Source organism: Gymnoscopelus braueri (genome assembly GCF_963280865.1).
Source record: "Gymnoscopelus braueri genome assembly, chromosome: 2".
Taxonomy (NCBI): Eukaryota; Metazoa; Chordata; class Actinopteri; order Myctophiformes; family Myctophidae; genus Gymnoscopelus; species Gymnoscopelus braueri.
In genome coordinates, this window is record NC_137604.1 from 37,629,331 (window position 1) to 37,647,947 (window position 18,617).

The following is an 18,617-nucleotide window of genomic DNA, read 5'->3' on the forward strand; positions in this document are numbered from 1 at the left end:
GCGTCTTAAAGAGACAGTGACCATTCCTTGGAGAGATCTATATTGCCATCTGTTGGACAAATAATGTTATAATAATCAGGGCTTCAATGGTAGAACACTTTGGTGGAATGTATTATCAGCTTACCGTACTCAACCACCAGACAAGTAAAACTAATTGCTAGAGGGTAAATTACTGCAAATGAATGTTCTGAAAATGTTTAGAGAACAATCCAAAATGTAATGTTTAGGTTTTTTTTTGTTTAGTTTTTTACCAATTTGTATTATCCAGTTATAGCTCTTATTTTATGTTTATTGTAACTACCACACAATCATAGAAATAGGCTGTGTTGCAAGCTTGACTACTTTTGTTGTCTGTCCTTTTTTATTTTGATGAATAAAACTTAACTCAACTGGTCAAAATGCAATCAGGGTTTTTCCACATCATATTGGTCACAAACGGTTCACAATGACATGCATGCAGGCTACCTGAAAACAGCACTGATCTGGAAGCATAATAATTTTAATCATTCAGTTGGAGTAGAGTTGATCAAGGCCGATATCAGTACACTATGGACATCTGTTGGCAGGATGTAACTCCATAAATGCTATGTAGCAGCTTGACAGTGAGGCCTATTACAGCCAGCAGTGGGGCCTGCCGCCTGACAGTGATTCAGGGTTAATCTTTTAACTCTATGGGGTTAACCAAGCACTTCTGAAGCCCTTCACAGTATGGTTTTCAAGGAGGAACTTTAACAGGTGGAAGGTTGAGGGGGCCAACTAAAAAAGGAACTCCTAGTGACCTCATTGGCCTGGCCTCCAAGACATTGCATGGAACCATGCTCAGTCCATTGGCATATTAGGTACCAGTATCCATGTCCTCCTCTTCAGGCTCCTTCTCATTAAACTACCCTCAGCCCCATGACCATTAACAATACTGGAGAGACTGGAGCTTGTGTCCCTTAAGTGAATTAAAAATATTCAATCATGTAATTCTCTGTTCAAGTTGCTTCCCCCATGCCAATTTCTCCCAAGAAAGAATGAATGCTCTTGTGCGCAACCCTTCATTATATTGTCATTACTTCGTTTTTTCAGATTAACATTCAATGTGCTTGTTATGCTCTGGCAAAAAAAAAAAAAAATCTAAGCTAACAGCTTAGCTTCGAAAGGTGAGGAAGGCCAATTTGTTTGGCCAAAATGTTGTTGTCCCTTGTGATGTACTGACACTTTTTGCTGCATAACAATATTTTTTCGGAGCTAAGCTGTAGATTTTTCATTTTTAAACTGTTGCTTATCCTGTCCTGCACCAGCCACAACTGGATGTGCACAATATTATCCTTTGAACTTATATTATGTACTGACTGGACCATACTATGAGAAGATCATATCAACTCAAATCGATAACAATACTTCACTTTAATTAAGGAAAATACAAAACAGTGATATGGAATGCAAAACAAAAAAGGTATTTTTTTAAACCAAATCATTATTCGATTTGTCATGAGTAATTATGCTACATGCTAAAATATCAAATGAAAATCTATTTTCATGCATAGCAACATGAAAAAAGGTAAGTACGTTAATATAGTGCTACAAAAGATTGCATGTATTATAGTGCTATAAAAGTGAGAGCATGAAGCTCTGAGGTTCATGGTGTCCTTCTGTTCTCCGCTGAGGGCTGCTAACTCTTTAAGCCTCTCTGGGCTTGTTTCAGTAGTGAGTCAAAATCCAGCTCTTCATTCTGGCTCTTGTCTGGGGGTCCACTAGGGTCCACATCTCTGTTAGAATCTGAGGGGACAAGTACATTCACAGGTTCATTGTCATGTAGTTATGGGTGATGTGACTTACAAAGTGTTACCAGGACATTTATAGACTAAATGTCATTGTCAATATGACTTGATGCGACCACATCTTCTCTAAATGATTTAATTAAGTCTGTTGCAGGTATAACATCTCTGGTGCAACCGTTTTAACATCTCTGTTCAAACGGTTGCACCAGAGATGTTATACCTATTATAAAACTGGATTAACAGATATACGGTATTTAAACCACAGTATTATGTCAAACAGACCATGCACGTTTAGTAAAATATTTGTATTTATGTAATGTATGTTTCAGGTTTTTGTTTAGCGTACATCTTTTAACCCATTCAATCCGGGAAAGCATCTGTGACATTTTAGATGACACTACATGTTGCTGTCAGTGACGTGAAGCGATACGTTTAGCTTGTAGATCTGCTGCTTTTGCACTTTTGGACATATGAGGAATCCACTCGACAGAGACAATATAATATCATAAGTTTTTCAGAAAACTGTTAGGAGTTTGTTTTTAGAATTGACCTCAGGTCTAAACGGGTTAAAAAGTGTCATTGCGTCATGTATGGAAGATGAATTACAATGTTTAATCCCAGGAATGAACGATCTCAACAAGTTAACTTTGACATTGTTTGAGACACGTACCCAGATCAGCGTAGTTGGACTTGCAGAACTGTCTCCTCCCCCCGAAGCAGATGTCAAACGGCAACTCGTCAGGCTGCCTCAACTTACTGCCGTTCTCAATGGCTGAAAAGGCAGACTCCATGTTGTAGAATGTCACAAAGCCGTAGTTGTCACTATGGGAGCAAGGCAACATTTTGAGTAATCATTGACAGACTAATTATACTTGCTTTTATTGTCATCAGTTTTATTGGAGAATGTGACTTACAGTATGTGCTCATACATGGGTGGTAGGTTACGACGCTATGAATAAATGTACTTTATTTTGTTAAATAAAAAGGAAATACAGCTTTGTTACATATTTATTTTATATATGTCAGTGGTTGCTATTGTACAACTAGACAAGATGCATTTGTGCAACCGTGAAGCTACTTTTAAGAGTGTCTCACTGTGTATTACTTACCCTCTGTCTCTGAAGTGCAGTGAAACACATTCAACTTCTCCAAAGAAAGAGAAGCGCTCTCTCATCTCATCGTGGGTCATTGTCCGCCGAAGCCGACCCACATACACCACCCTCCGCTCATCCTGTTGGACAAGTTGTTACAAAAGATGATTACCAGTGCTAACTGAAGAATAACAATATAGCTCAATACAATCAGGTATCATAAGGTGACTCTCCTGTTTCTAGAACACATAAAGTTACATTACCAGGTTTTTTTTTTTATAGCAAAAAGGTAAAAAAGGTATACTAACAAATGGATTCCCACTGTGGTGGCAGTAATCTCATACTCACTATGGCTTTGAGTTTCTGAAGTCTGATCTGTTGTTGCCTCCTATGCCTTCTGTGTTCTGTGCTGCTGCGATGGTACACTGGGCTGAATATAGGGGGGAATTAACAACATAAATACAGCATTATAGACTACTCTACTCACCCTTTAATGGTGAAACAGGGAGCCACTCCGTTCTCTCTCTGGTGTGTGTTTTATGCATCACTGCAACCAAATTTCCCATTTGGGACAAATAAAGGCTTTAACTAAATAGATATTTACATTTGAAGACTCAGTGGAGTCATGAAAAGACAAAGGGAGGAACATACATTTAATTGCCATTTTCCTGTATCTTTCTCCATTTGAACACAAAAGCATACTGTACACATTATTCGCCGTCTAACAAACAAAAAAGGAGTTGGATACCAAGGCGCTAGCTTGAGCCATACATCTTCTAAATAAGGCCCTTAGTATGTTTTATGTGACTTTATGTTCTTCTCACTGTTTTACACTACAATACACGATTTCACACTAAACTAACCTACAGTCAGTTAACTTAAGCTAAGTGACTCACTCACAAATGTTCCGGAGAACACTTCCATTGGCCACTTACCTGTAAACATCCCTCCACCCTCTGCCACAAGTTTGAGGCGACAGCGATCTAGACCTTGACCGAGACCAAGATTTGGATCTTGAGCGACTGGACCTTGGGCATGAGAAACTGTAGTGCCGGGGTGGAGAGCGGGAAGCAGAAGAAGAGGACGAACTTGAGCTGCTCTCTGAACGCCTGTGACGCCTGAGAGATGGACAGAGAGGCAATAAGAGAGAGAGATACAGTGGGCGAGATAGAATTAGAGTACAGAAACAAGTCAGTGACAGACATACAGACATAGCTATATCTAAAGCAGGTTAAAATGACACATTTTTAGCTTGCATCGTGCTTATGGGACAACATTACGTCACAGAAAACAGGAAACAGATGACAGTTTAAGAGACGGTTACCTGAACCTCTTTCTCTTTGGAGAGGGAGATCTGGAGCGAGAGGAGGATGAGGAAGAAGAAGACAGGGATGAACAGGAGGATGAGGAAGGAGAACTGGAGCTTGAGTCTGAATATGGGGACGTTCTCCGATATCTCCTTGTCACCCTCGTCTCCTGTCTTCCTCTGCCAGGAGGGCTTGGTGGAGGTGTGGGGGGACAGCTGGCCTTCACCCTGTCTTGCCTCACATTGATTGCGGTACTGGACTCCATCCTAGGGGTTGCACCGTCTGAATACGGCAGTGTAGCTTCTATGGGAAGCTCTGCCTCTGCACTCGTTCTCGGCTGCCCGGAGGCGGTCTGCTGCACACATCTATCCACATTTGTCCCAGGTCCTGGACCAGTGTTACTTTCACAGTTTGTGCTGTGTCTTTTGCATGGAGAACTGGTGCGCGGGTCAAGTATTGTTAATTGTGTTCCATTCGGAAGGTTAATCAAGTTTTTAGAAGGGATGGGAATCTGATGTTTTCTGAAAGGGGGAGTACCAATAACTGGCCTATCCCCAGTGACACAGTAGTCATGGTCTAAGTACACAGACACAGGTGATGTTAGCGGAGGAGAAGGTGTTTGGATTTGGGAAGCAGGAGACATTGATGAAGTGGTGTGTGTCTTCTTGCATGGTAAGGGACGGGGGTCAATGATCTGAATGGTCTTGGCTGGAGGAGGTTTGGATTGGGCTGTTGACAGAACTATATCGGTGCCCAGCGGTTCCGGGATGTCCAGAGACTCTAACGATTGTGGTTGAGAGTTTACGATACCGAGGGGTTCAACAGTTCTGATTATTTCTGGGTTTCTGGAAAATCCCTGACCTCTCAGAATCTCAAGCAGCTTGACAGATGGTGTTCTGAATGACAACTGTCTGTGGGCTTGTCCTGGTTCCGCAGGAGCTTGAATTCTGCCCAGCAGATCCTGTGTACTGAAATTTGGCAGGTTGGCAGTGCGGACCGGCTCTGGAACACTAACTACATCAGTTTGTGGAGGACAGAATTGGTTTTCATTGCTCGGACGGTGGGCGCTCAGTAAATCTGGTACTTCTGCAAGGAAAAACATGACAAATATGACATGTGTGTAATAGAATGCCTCAGTGTTGTGGATGTGTCAAAATTTGACAATAAATACCTGACTAAGTAACTTGATGTGTTCATGTGTTGGAAAAATTGTACTAGTCTCATCATTCACCTTGTGTTTCCTCAAACTGCTCCAATAGGCTGGTCAAATCACTGGCTTCTATGCCTTAAAATGAACAAAAAGACAGACTTTAATCACATGAATCCTAGCATCCTTATCCTGGGCATGTCATGATAGGCAAACGAACATTCTGCGAAAATAGCCAATCTACAAGCTCAAGACACGACACAGCTCCAGACTTGTACTGTAGATTGGTTATTTTTTGCAAAGATATTTCGACCCTTCGAAGAGGTTAAAATTTATTGTAAAAAGTATTCCTAAATTATCCCATATTCTGAATGGGGCTGCATAGTGAAAGCATTATTTTTAATTGCAATTTTTCTTTATAAGAATATTGGATTATTCTCAACATAAAATTTTCTTTTGGCAAATCATCAATGCCTTTTTCTTTTTTTTGCTTTATTGTTACATTTTCTGTAATTGTATTCTTGCTCTGTAAAGCACTTTGAGCTGCATTTCATGTCATGAAAGGTGCTATACAAATAAAGTTTATTATTATTATTAATAATTGTGAATTCTTATTTACCAAAATAAATTTGATTATAATTTCACATATAAACATGAATACAGGATAATAACTTATACTTTGTACAAGTTACATTTTACTTTACATTGATTATACAGCAATGGTTTAGCAGCTTACCTGAGTCACATGGGGTCTGGACACTGCAGCTAATCTCAGCAGGGGGTGGTAGTTTCTCATGAGGTAAAATACAGAGGACTGCCCCTGTAGACTCCTTCACCGTGACAGGAGCGTGGACTGGACTAAGTGGCTGAGTAGAGCACGGCGTGGACAAAGGACACTTGGGTTGTGAAATCAGATCTGAAGTGCACAACTGTGAAGTCTTTGGTAAGGCTTTGCTTTCTGAGAATTGACTTAAAATGCATCGTTTTTGCTGAGGTTTGTTGCATTTTGAAAGAGGTTTGGCATGTACCATACTATGGTGATGTGCTGTAGGGGCAGAAGAGAGGCGCTCTTCGGCCTGAGGTGGTCTTGAAAATGTACTATGGGTTACCTGAATGAGGTGAGTGGCTTTGGTGCTGTCTGAGTATGGATTCTGGTCTAGCATCAACACTTTGAGATTTGGCTCTACTGTGGACGGCTCTCTTTCAGAAGACTGCTTGGAGCATTTCTTCTGCAGCTCTCCGAGGAGACTGTTGCTGAAGAACACTGTTTTGGGCTTGGATTCCATGGTGGACTGGGTGTAGAGCATTGACACTGGTTGGCTGCTAGTCTTTTCCTTGCATGGGTGGTTAACAGGCAAGGGGAGAAACACAGGGTTAGGAGGATCACTATTCACCAATGTTGGCTTCTTCCCTAGACTTGTCTTCCTTAAAGTACAATCTGAAATTGAGACTGGACTAGGACTAACTGGTGAGATGATTTTGGATTCAGTCCTCGGGCGTTTCAACCCACAAAGACGTCCATAACTGGGTTTTGTCTCCATTGAGTCTGGAGTGGGCTTTGAGGATGGGGTTGCCATCTGTTGCCCTTTGGTGTTATGTCTGTGTCCCTTTGGAGGACAGAGGATTGGAGACAACTCCTTGGGGGGCTCTGGCAGGGTGGGCCACTTGGTGGTGTAGTTCCCCTGTTTCTCCCCCAGGGGTTGTCTCTGCAGGCGCAGCTCTCTGTACTGCTGAAGACTGAGAGGTTTGGGCTTGACCTCTGAATGTGGAGGCAGAGCCAATGGAGCCTCAGTAACTTCAGCCTGGTCACTGTTGACCTCTGTCGTCAACGGTGTCGTTAGCGGTTCTGCTGACGTACATGCATGAGTTTCAGGCGTTTCCACACAGACAAGAGGAACTGAGGCAGTTATTTTACTCGTCAGGTCACCTGCAAATGGCTGGTTGAGATTATCCTCTTCCTCCACAGATGCATCAAAGGCCGTCACCTTAACAGGACCGAAGCTCACCCTTTTCTTCTCCTTGGGTGCCTGAGATATGGACGCCTCTCGACTTACGAGTGCACTCTTTAGTAATCTCTCCTCACCTCTGCTGTCTTTCAGTGTCTCTTTCGGTAGTGTCTCGTCATCAGACATGTCGACGTTGATCTCCTCATCGCTGTCTCCGGATGGTTTCTCGTACTTCCAGATTTCTCCCTGTAGGGACGGTGACTTGTCCTGTGTACCCGATGCCGCAGCTTTAGGCCTGGGCTCACTCCCCCAGCCCTTCCCCTCTTCCTCCACACACAGTCTCAAACAGTACGGGTGCATGAGTTTGACCAGGTTCACCAGAGACATGGAGGTGAAGACCTCAATTTCACTCTCTGGTTCGTGAGCAAAAGTCTCAGCTGTGCTGGTTGTGTGATGTGGCTTCAGACTCGGCTGTTTGAGGGCCTGTGATGGGCTGGTGATTTCTTCTTTATTTCTGTCTTCCTCCGCCCCATTGCTCTGTTGTGCGATGACACTGGGGGATCTGAACCTCGGCTTTCTCAGTCTGTCAGCAATGGATTCTTCCTACAGGTTAGGGGACAAAAAGGATCAACAAGATATTGGTTCAATTAACACAGTATGGTGTTGTCTTAGTGTTTTGGTTAAAGGATCATACTAGAGTCAATACATGCCATTGTTTATTCACAGCTCCAGCCATATACCATGCATAAACGTGGAGCCATTCGTCCATTAATGATATATGATGTTATTTTTGGATTTCACTTTGTTTACATTCTCTCCAAAGTCATTAAAACATTACCAAACATAACTCAATCACAGAGTCATTGTTGTCTAAACATCATTGCAACAACAAGTTTGAATTTTCTTCAAAAATCAATCTTTTCTCCCAGGAATATTTGCGGCTAGACACTAACTCTGGGGGAGCCCGCGATCGAACTGGGAACCTCGCGGTTCCCATCCGGCCGCTCAACCGGCCTATCTACCCCTGAGCCACTGCCGCCCAGTCAATGGGTTAAACATGCTAGATTGCCCGTATGGTCCTTTAACATATTTTTCCTTTTAGGCAAATTTCTACAAAATTTTCGAAGAACTACATTATGAGTGAGCTACCAATAGGGACACGGAAATGTTCACACAGCACAATAAAACAAAATCAAATCATTTTATAAAGATTCACATTAAAATGAATTACTTCTGTGACCTCATTATAACAAAGACCAAACAAGAAAAAGATGAGGTCCTTACCTTGACTGAAGAGGTGGACTTGGTTGGATGACACCCAGGCTCTCTGGTAGGAGGAACTCCAGCCAGACTCAAAAGCCTCCTCAACTGAAACAACACAGGAATGACACCTCATCAATGAGAGTGAACAAAAATATGTTATGCAAGCTTTAATCAAAACGTTAGCATTCTAAATTAATCATGGGCTTATTAATTATTGAAGCTGAAATATCAATATTTAACATACTATTTATGTATATCTAATAAAGAACACGCTCTTACTGAGACTAATGCATCATTGCACGTTTATACTCACTGGAGAGTTGTCTCTGTGTTTTTCAGGGTCTGGCAGGGTATCAAAGGGAGACATGGTCCCTTCCTCATCTCCCACACTGTCTAGCATCTCCGTCAGGGCTGTCAGCAGACTGGACTCGTTTTCCTCCTCCACTCTACTCTTCTCCTGGACAGGGATAACCAACAGAACGACTGTCAATAACCTTTTACCTGACATAATAACAGTGTATGACTCAAGGCCATGTTATCAGTTTCTCTGGGCTCTGAACCAATGCGTTTGCTGTTCCCCAAACTCTCAACACCAGGAATAATATTTGGGCCCTTTTATCCTGACACTTGTATTATGTATCCCTTATCCCTTACTATTAAAATGCTACAGTAGCAATTGGTATAAGTCACTCTGACCTCTGAAGGAGGAGTGGAGTCTTCAAAGATGGCCAGGATGGAGTGGTCCACTTCCATAACTTCCACTTCTCTTTTACTCAAGGCCACCTACCAGAGAAGGGGGGGGGGGGGGGGGGGGTGAGATAGAGGAGAAAGAAAAAAGCACATTTAGATTTTGATCTTAATAACAAATTCAAACATTTTCTAAAATAGCTGTTCTACTCAACTCGACACATTGCTACAATTAGTTTTTCCCTGAAATTTCGTATGATTTTTGAAAATGTTTGGCTATAATGACATGCCCAAAATAAGTTGAAAAGGTTGACTAGTAGCCCATTAAGCTGAAAAGTATACTTGAATGAAACCTAATATTCTCTATATTATAAGGTCTAATATTAAGCATCATATCACATTTTGCACACAATTATTACATAATTGCCTAATCACAATTATTTGAGATAATTGCAATTATTGGTAAGACAATTAGTCGTCAAGTAAAATGTCGTGACAGACAGCCTTAACAGTGTATACAGTGTGCTCTAGCCTCGTTGCTCCTTGTGGTGTCTCATTGTGTGAAGGAAATGCAGGTCTCTCCCTGGGTGTGGACTGCACAATGAGACACTGACTCAAGTATGATAACATGATGATAGCCAGAAATGAATGCCTCTTTTCATTCATCTGTACTGTATTACTGTCCCATTTTAGGGACATTTGTAGGTTTGTAGACAGGGTTCAAAAAGATTTTTTAAGTATCAATGGGATTAGATACGATTTCACGTAATACATCAATTTTGGACTTATGCATTAGTTTCTTGTGCATCAATCGTATTTATATTGTGTACATTTGATTTACCAGACCAGAGGCCTTGTGGTTAGAGTTTCTGCCCTGAGACTGGGAGGTCAGGGTTCAATCCCCGGCTGAGTCATAACAAAGACTAGCAAAGTGGGACCCTATGCCTCCCTGCTTGGCACTCAGCATCAAGGTTTGGATTGGGGGTAAGTCCCTGCGACATATGCCTACTAGTGCCGTGCCATGTCCAGGGGGTGTACTTGTATATCAAGCTGCCTCACGCTACAGAAACAAGATAGGCTCCTGATCTATGCACTACTTACTTACATAGTGTGATTTATTACTTAAAATGAAAAAAAAAAATGAAAAAAAAACTATACAAAACTGCACTGCACTACCAAGTCAATCTCAAAATAAAGACTCTGATCTCCCCATGACTGGAAGAGGTGCCGTTTCTTTCAAGGCAGGCAACCCTGGCCCTGTACCAGTGTCGTGTCCCACAGAAATACTGATTTGAACCTATAGTCTCTGTATGAGAAGAAGTAATGAGTCCCAGTGTTTTGAAGAGTCAAAAGCAAGACTAATAAAAAGGGGGAAAAACTTTTGTTTTAAACCCTGAGAAAATAGAATGGAATTAAGAAAACAAATTAACTATAAGCGGTAGAAATTTTAAGCGAAGGAGAGAGGATAGATAATGTCATTATTTTCATTGCTACACAGACATGTTTGACTGGGCACACATACATTGGGGAGGCAGGGCCTTGCTTTGATCGACGTCTCTGGGAACCAATGAAAACTCTCCCAACAGAACTGGTCGACCCCATATAAAGTGACAGTCAGCAACTACTGTAGTACTACTACTATTATGACCTGAATTGAACTGTTCTCATGTCAATGAACGTTGAACGAGCACATGGCGTTACAATGGGGACTAATAGTTTACTTACAAAGTTAACGTGGTGGTTGTCAGCTATATCACCCTGTCTGTCGGTTTCTATCCAGAACATCATGTTCCAGATAGCCGACATATGATTTTAAATATCCACATATATAACACAAGTAGGTTTGTAAGGGGGTTTCTCAACAAGTCAAATGTAGGATGTACACACAGGAGTACAGTGTAACGATACAACTATTTAACGGTGAAATAGTTATATAATTATACTGTACTAGTAGGCTACTACTGTGTACATCCTAATTTCAAATGTGCGCTTGAATTTTGTATGTAGCGGGTTACATTTTAACCCCCTACAAAAAAATGACAAGAGCAAATTTGAAATTTGCAGCGACACACAGAAGTCACAGAAGCAACTCATTGCTATTACAGTCTTACTACTACCACTAGCTAGCCCTGCTCGTGCTAGCCACGTGTTGAACTGCGGTACATGTGGTCGTTACAACGTGTTATAACGGCCGTGACGCAGTATAAACCAACCGCTCGTCGTTCATTGTAACGTAACATTGCCATGCGTAATGAACCGGTACCTCTTTGAGGATGTCTTTGTCGAGAAATTCGGCGTTGCCGGCATTTAAATGCTTATCTTTTCCTCTCCGTGGCGTCGCCATCTTGCAGTTCCGCACATGGTGCGCTGGCAGGGCAGAGACACGTGGTCCCCGGACGCAGAGCACGCTACAGACCTGGGATCAGTGTGTCGTCCCTGAGTTTTTGGCTACTTCAATGCAACTGGACGAGATGGAATCCGATCTACGGTCAGTAGTATGTCGTGTGTGCGATTCATCATCATCATCATCAGTGGTTTAATTTGATCTAGCATAGAAGAATATACTATATTAAGCACTAAATGACTGTTATATGGAACTTGTATTGCATAAGATAACCGGACAAAGTAAACATTGTTAGAGATATAGCGTCAAACGAGGAGGGGGGGGGGGTGGTAATATGAGCGTGTTCTGCCAGTGATTTGAATCTGATTACCTTCCATTTTCTGCTTAAAGGCGACATCTAGTGTCCAAATAACGCACAGAACGAAGCCAAACTTTTATTTTAGAGAGTGACAGTGTGTGTGTGTGTGTGTGTGTGTGTGTGTGTGTGTGTGTGTGTGTGTGTGTGTGTGTGTGTGTGTGTGTGTGTGTGTGTGTGTGTGTGCTATTAAACGGTTGTAATGTATACAAAGGACTGTAGATAGCCAGACATGACATAATTGTTGAGATTATTGCCAAAGATGTGTCATACACGTTTGATTCCTCTGTTGTGTTTCACAAATACTCCTGTGTGAAACCATAAATGTTTCAATGCAATGATCCCCTTGTATTTGCAAAAATAACTCCAACTACAGGTACTACACCGAACGTCATTGTGATTGATGACTGAGGTCTTCCTCTATTGGAAGTTAGTTGGCTGTGCTTTTTGACTTCAGTTTAGAGGAAGCCTTGCTTACTAAACAAGTAAAATACCAACCATTAAGACAATCCATTATAGATCTAGGCTATATGTCACATATAAAATTGCCACATATTTGCCACATATAAAAGCAATGAGCTGACACATATAATATGTGTCAGCTCATTGCTTTTATATGTGGCAATTTGGGCCACCATGTCCACAGGCTAAGGACCCCTTTGCTGAGAGAGAGATGAAGCAGGGACCCCTATATACTATATTCTGTGTACAATTGTGTCGCAGGTTAAACTTTTACATAGATTTCATAGGTAGTTTCATACACTTGTTTGAAAGCACTATCATGTTGGATTCATGTTATGTGTATTTTCAGACATTTTGTGTGTTCGCACCCATAGGTTCGCACGCATTCCCTGTAATGACAATCCCAAAATAATAAGGTATGAAAGTGGTTAAACTTAAGCTTTTTAAGTCCATAGAACATCTACATCACTGGCATTTAGTTTTTATTAATGAACTTGTGGTTCTACCTAGTTAGACGAATGTGACCCACATCTTAATGTGTTTTAAGGAATAATTTGCAGGAGGTTTAATACATTTGAATTATTTTTAAGTGGGAAGTGTTGAGACTCTGGGCACTGCAATGTTTACAATGTGAACATGCCATTTTATTCAAATGTTTTATTCATAAATCTTTGAGATATGTTCTAACAACCTGAAGTGAAAGTATTGGTCCTGCTGTAAGTAGCCTATAGAGTTGATTATCAGAGGCTCATGTATGTTGACCATCTCACAAAAGCCACCATCAGTGGTGGAAAAAGTACTCAGATATTTCAAATAGCCTATGTATAAAATAGGCCTAAAGTGGTTAAAGTATGTTTTATAATATAATAATTAACATCTGCAACTAGTAACTAGTAACTAAACTTTTCAAACAATTGTAGTCGAGCAATATTTGCCTCTGAGATGTAGTGGAGTAGATGTAAAAGTACTGAAAATTTGAAATACTCAGTAAAGTAAAAATACAAAAAATGTGTACTTAAGTACAGTACTTGAGTAAATGTACTTAGTTACTTTACACCGCTGGCCACCATGTCCCTCATGTCCTGACAAAGTAACCGTAACTATTATGATCTAGATTCTAGCTAATGCACTGAGCTCAAACAGTAAAAGTTCTTTCAAAAAAGCAATGTCCAAGTCAAGCAAGTCACGTTGACCACTAGATGGTGCTATTTGTTGCAATCATTGACTATAATACAGTACAGTTGTTCATGGTTCATCTTTCAGTTTTGTGTAAAGGCTGCAACACGTCACTTCATTTTGCTCAAAAAAATAATCATCCTCATCCTAGTGACTCAGTTTGTGTTTATCATTCTGTTGTGTTCGTGACCCTGTTATCTTGCCCATTCATACCAGTGCGGCGCGCAGTTGACCTTTCACTTGAATGTCACAGTTTCACAGCATCAGTAACTGCATCAATGGGGAAGGGTACAACCTGCTTATGACACACACCGCATACTGGCCACAGTAGTTTCATAGCATCACTGTCTTTCAGGAGAGAAGACCCTCTTTTCACTGCGTTTCATACTTGATGTGAAATCAAAGAAACAGATTTGATATAGCCTAGTAATTATTCTGTCTAGTTTGCCAAATTACCCATGCTTTAGAAATAAAACTAGCCCTTAACATAGAATAGAAGAAGTTTGGTAACTCCTCATCAAATAATGCATTTCAGTTACATACAGTCACAGTACAGTAATATACATTGATACATGTATTTGTTTATTTCATGCATGTTAAGTATGAAGGCATACAGAAAGGCAAGGAAAGGCATACTCCTCTCTTCCCTTTCAGGCGAGAGGAGACAATTACATTTTCTGGATTGTTCAGGTGGTTTAGATTCTAATTCTTGAAATAATACAGTATGCTCTAATCCTAATGTCACAGGATGGAACAGAGTTGGTAACAAGCCCGCCAACTTGACACTCTTCTATAGGACCTCTCTCTTTCTCTCTCTCTCTCGCTCTCTCTCTCTTTCTCTTCTCTCTCTCTCTCTCTCTCTCTCTCTCTCTCTCTCTCTCTCTCTCTCTCTCTCTCTCTCTCTCTCTCTCTCTCTCTCTCTCTCTCTCTCTCTCTCTCTCTCTTTCTCCCTGGCTCTCTCTCTTTCTCCCTGGCTCTCTCTTATCTTCCACATCTCTGAAACACATACTGTCTGAAATGGGGCCAAAGCATCCTGGTGTCAGACTGTGTGTGTGTGTGTGTGTGTGTGTGTGTGCGTGCGTGCGTGCGTGCGTGCGTGTGCGCACGCACGGTGCAGGGGTTCTGTGTAAGTGGGTCACCTTACTACAGCATCCAGCCTCTGCGTTGCGTCACAACATTGACACACGTACACACGCACATACTGTAGAGACACTGACATGTCCCCTCCCTCCTCCTCCTCACACTGCCCCCTTTTCCACTCAGGCCTCTAGTTTTGGCAGGAAACTTAGTGCCCTGAAATGGGAAACATATACATCTCTTATTCTCTTTCTTTATCTGTTTTTCAGGCTCTTTCTTTCACTTTGTGCACACTCATCACTTTTACTCTCGTTCCTGGGAAAAGAAAGGAAAGGAAAGTGTTAGGAAGTCTCTTTCACTCCGTTCTGTTCATCTCAAGTTTAACTTTTAAAGAAATCCTGAGAGATAAGGACTCCGGTATGCTTCTCTCTCTCTGTATTTTCCTCTCTCCTTTATTGTATGTCTGTGTGCATGAACATAACGTTTGCATGTGTGCATGTGCTTTCCTCCTGTGCTGTCATCAGCAGCAGCTATGTGTATGTGTGTATCTTGCCCTCCTGTTTATTGCTCAGCCATGTCATGTTGATGTGTGGGTAATGGGTATGCAATGCATGTGTATCTGCATGTGTGCGTTCATATTTTACAGGTGTGAGCCTGTACTGCACATGTACATCCATCCAGGTTTTTGCACCAGGGTGATTGCATGCTCATCTGTGTGTGAGAAAATGCCCAGTGTTAATTTAACCAGAGAGTTTGAAAGTTCACCGACATGGACCCTTGTGAGCAGAATTGTCATTTCAGGAAAAACTCATAATCCCTTCTTTGTTTGATGAAGTTGTGAGCTTGTAGATCTGCTATTTTGGGAAACATCTGCGTTGATCTATATTCAGATTAATCTCTAAAAACTGTCAGTGGTGGAGATTATAATTATAACGGAACTGAATTTTAGGTTAAAGGTTAGGTTAAGGTGTGCTAATCCCCTGGAACCTCAAATTTTGGGTACATTTTTACAGACAAATTCTCATATTTACATCAACAATATCACTTAATTATTTCATGTAATTATAGGGAAATTATTTAAAATGAGAAGTTTTGAAAAGGTGACTGTACAGGTAGTAGAATGGAATTGCACAGTGATGGCATCATGAGTGGAGGAAGCTTCTTGTACACTGTCTTGTTAGTACTTCGAGTATATATTGGCCATGTCTAGCATTAAAAATCTGATATATTTGCATTGCTCTTGAAGCTTCTCTACTATAAAAGGTTAGATTAAATGTATATTGATGATATAATTATCCTTGTACAGTATTTGTTTATAGGGAGTTTAGGTGAGTTTACCAGGTTAGTCCTCTTCCACTCCTGACATCACAGAACTGCTCAATTTGGGATTATTGAATGTTGGGGGGCGGGCCAGATTTAGCTGTTTAAACGCGTTTACAAGCATTTATAAAGCATATTTATAGTTGAGAATGCCTAATTCTAAACTATAAATATGCTTTATAAATGCTAAAGATAAAATATCTTTTATTCCCTTTAATGAACTCTGAGGATATTGCTTGGCACTGTCTCTTCTGAGGTTCTGTAGTTGAGCGTTCATCTCTTCTAGCCCTTCCTTCACCCCCCTTCCCTTCCCTTCTGTTTCTCTTTCTTTGTTGTAATGTCCCCCTTCATCTCTAGTCTTCTCCTTCCTCACTTTCTCTCTCTCATGTTATGTATGAATGCCCCCCCCAGGTTCTCAGTAACAGATGTTCTTTCCTCCGTGCAGGAGGGCATTCCTTCTCTCATGCTCTGCGAGGGAACGAGGGAATGAAGGGAAGCAGATGAAGTAAAAAGAAAACAGACGACGGGAATGGCAACAAAACAATGCCCTCAAGGGGCTTTTTTTTCACCCCCTCTACCCACAATACATCTGAACTAGATCTTTTTTTGGTGAAATGCCCAAGTCCACAGCAACATTTCTTCCCAGAAGGCTTGTCGCTGTGTGTGTGTGTGTGTGTGTGTGTGTGTGTGTGTGTGTGTGTGTGTGTGTGTGTGTGTGTGTGTGTGTGTGTGTGTGTGTGTGTGTGTGTGCGCGCGCATCTGCACGAGCGTGCACACACTGTTCTTTTCAGAGGTGTCAGGTTAAAGGTCATGCTTTCTTGGCCTTTTTATAACACACTGCAGCCCCCTGTCACAGTTGGGCTGTGAGGACTGCAGACATGCATGCACGCACATGCGTGCACAGTCTGCACACATTCTTGCACTGCGATACTCGAGTGGACTTTTGACTGATTTCCATTGACTACCGTAACCTCTAACCTTAACCATCACCACTACATGCCTAACCTTTACCCTAGCCTTAACCTAACACTAATTCAGTGGTGTAAAGTAACTAAGTACATTTACTCAAGTACTGTACTTAAGTACACTTTTGAGGATTTTTTTTACTTTACTGGAGTATTTCCAATTTTCAATACTTTTACTTCTACTCCACTACATCTCAGAGGCAAATATTGTACTTTTACTCTACTACAATTATTTGAAAACTTTAGTTACTAGTTACTTTGCAGATGTAAATTATTATATTATAAAATACACATTAACCACTTAAGCTCACAACGCGTCGCATCGCAACGCGTTGTGAGCTTGTAGATTGGCTATTTTCAAACACTTTTACTTTTGATACTTAAAGTATATTTTGATGCCAATACTTTGGTACTTTTTTTACTCAAGTAACATTTTGAACACAGGCCTTTACTTGTACCTGAGTACTTCTACATTGTGGTATTGATACTTTTACTTAAGTAAAAAAAAATCTGTACTTTTTCCACCACTGCACTAATTGTAATTCTACGTCCTAACCCCAAAAACAGCCGCTTGAGAAGTGAGGACCAGCTAAATGTCCTCACTTTCTATAATCTTCCTCATCTTTCTATCCTTGCGAGGTTCTCTCAAAAGATAGCAGTACAAGCAGACACATACATAATATGAACTGAGATTCACAACTCTATCCCTACAGTATCAGACACTTGCTGTGACACATGTTTTCAAGTATTAGTCTTAACACACGCGCGCACGCCACGCACACACACACACGGCATGATAATAGAAGCCTGCATCAATAATGTATTTGAGAGGAACTGGATGCAGATTGAGCCTTACATAACCCAGTGAGAGCTGACAGAGAGCTGTCTGATACAGTCACTACTCCAACCCCCTAAAGGCTGGAAGCGTCTTGAACCAATTATCCACCACATTCATCCATTGCAACCAACTCTCCAAGACCACTGTGCTCCGACAGACAACATCTTGTAGAATGACACATTCTACACACAAATCTTGTTTGTATTCCTTTTTGGGGGGGAAGGGACTTCCACCAGGCTTTATCAGTCCATTCCCTGATTTTGTTGCCTTGTATCTCCGTAATTTTTACTTTTTATCTTTTTTCGTAATTAATTCCCCACTTTATCGCACATGAGTGTAGAGCAAAAGTAGCAAAAATAGCCGATCTGCAAGCCCGCAACGCTTCACATCGGGACACGTTGCGAGCTTGTAGATCTGCTATTTTTGAAAAACGTTTAGTTTTTCAAAGTGAGAGTAAAAGTGGTTAAGAGTCTGGGTTTTATAAATCTTGAACCAATGAAACGTATTCAAAAGATCTTGTGACTAAATAATGACTACATTGGATCCATTGGAACATTCAGTGTCCTGAAAAGTCACTTTAAGTGAGTACGTTTTGGAAATTCAAGGTTTCTGCCTGACAGCGAGAATTTGCTTGATGGGATTGATTCTGATTACCTTGAGTAGGGGCTGTATACAGCAAAATCCATGTTAATTTAATTCCGAAGAGTTTCAGAGTTAAATGAACACTCTGGATTTGACTGTGTGGTGGACTGCCCAGGGCCTCATGATTTGCTGACAGATACTTCAACAGGCCGTTGACTGCTTGTAACCTTTTGGTTACAAGCAGTCTAACCATTGGGCTTTACTGACACCTCTTGTGACTAATTTATGCTT

The 18,617-nt window shown here is 41.2% G+C and overlaps 1 protein-coding gene across 3 annotated transcripts; it reads right to left on the bottom strand.

The window, feature by feature from the left end:
• Positions 1-1,373: 1,373 nt before the first annotated feature.
• Positions 1,374-11,647, bottom strand: LOC308100964 (uncharacterized protein). 3 transcript variants are annotated; one of them, XM_080450183.1, is made up of 13 exons: positions 11,471-11,647; positions 9,217-9,303; positions 8,834-8,977; positions 8,542-8,625; positions 6,048-7,860; positions 5,396-5,449; positions 4,459-5,250; positions 4,182-4,425; positions 3,793-3,975; positions 3,206-3,287; positions 2,876-2,997; positions 2,437-2,588; positions 1,374-1,764 (listed from the first exon to the last, which is right to left on the bottom strand). In XM_080450183.1, exons 1-13 carry the CDS (start codon positions 11,549-11,551, stop codon positions 1,658-1,660), a joined length of 3,945 nt encoding a protein of 1,314 aa, XP_080306309.1. In that variant the 5' UTR covers positions 11,552-11,647; the 3' UTR covers positions 1,374-1,657. The 3 variants fall into 3 exon arrangements, with proteins under 3 accessions (XP_080306309.1, XP_080306308.1, XP_080306307.1); XM_080450182.1 differs by having other exon boundaries at positions 4,182-5,247; XM_080450181.1 differs by having other exon boundaries at positions 4,182-5,250.
• Between the last annotated feature and the right edge of the window lie 6,970 nt (positions 11,648-18,617).

Excerpts from the sequence above, each read along its gene's own strand:
- LOC308100964 (XM_080450181.1), bottom strand. The coding sequence starts at position 11,551 with ATGGCGACGCCACGGAGAGGAAAAGATAAGCATTTAAATGCCGGCAAC. Across the intron at positions 9,304-11,470 it reads ACAAAGACATCCTCAAAGAG|GTGGCCTTGAGTAAAAGAGA; the intron begins GTACCGGTTCAT and ends CTTCTCTGGTAG. Across the intron at positions 1,765-2,436 it reads GTCCAACTACGCTGATCTGG|ATTCTAACAGAGATGTGGAC; the intron begins GTACGTGTCTCA and ends TTGTCCCCTCAG.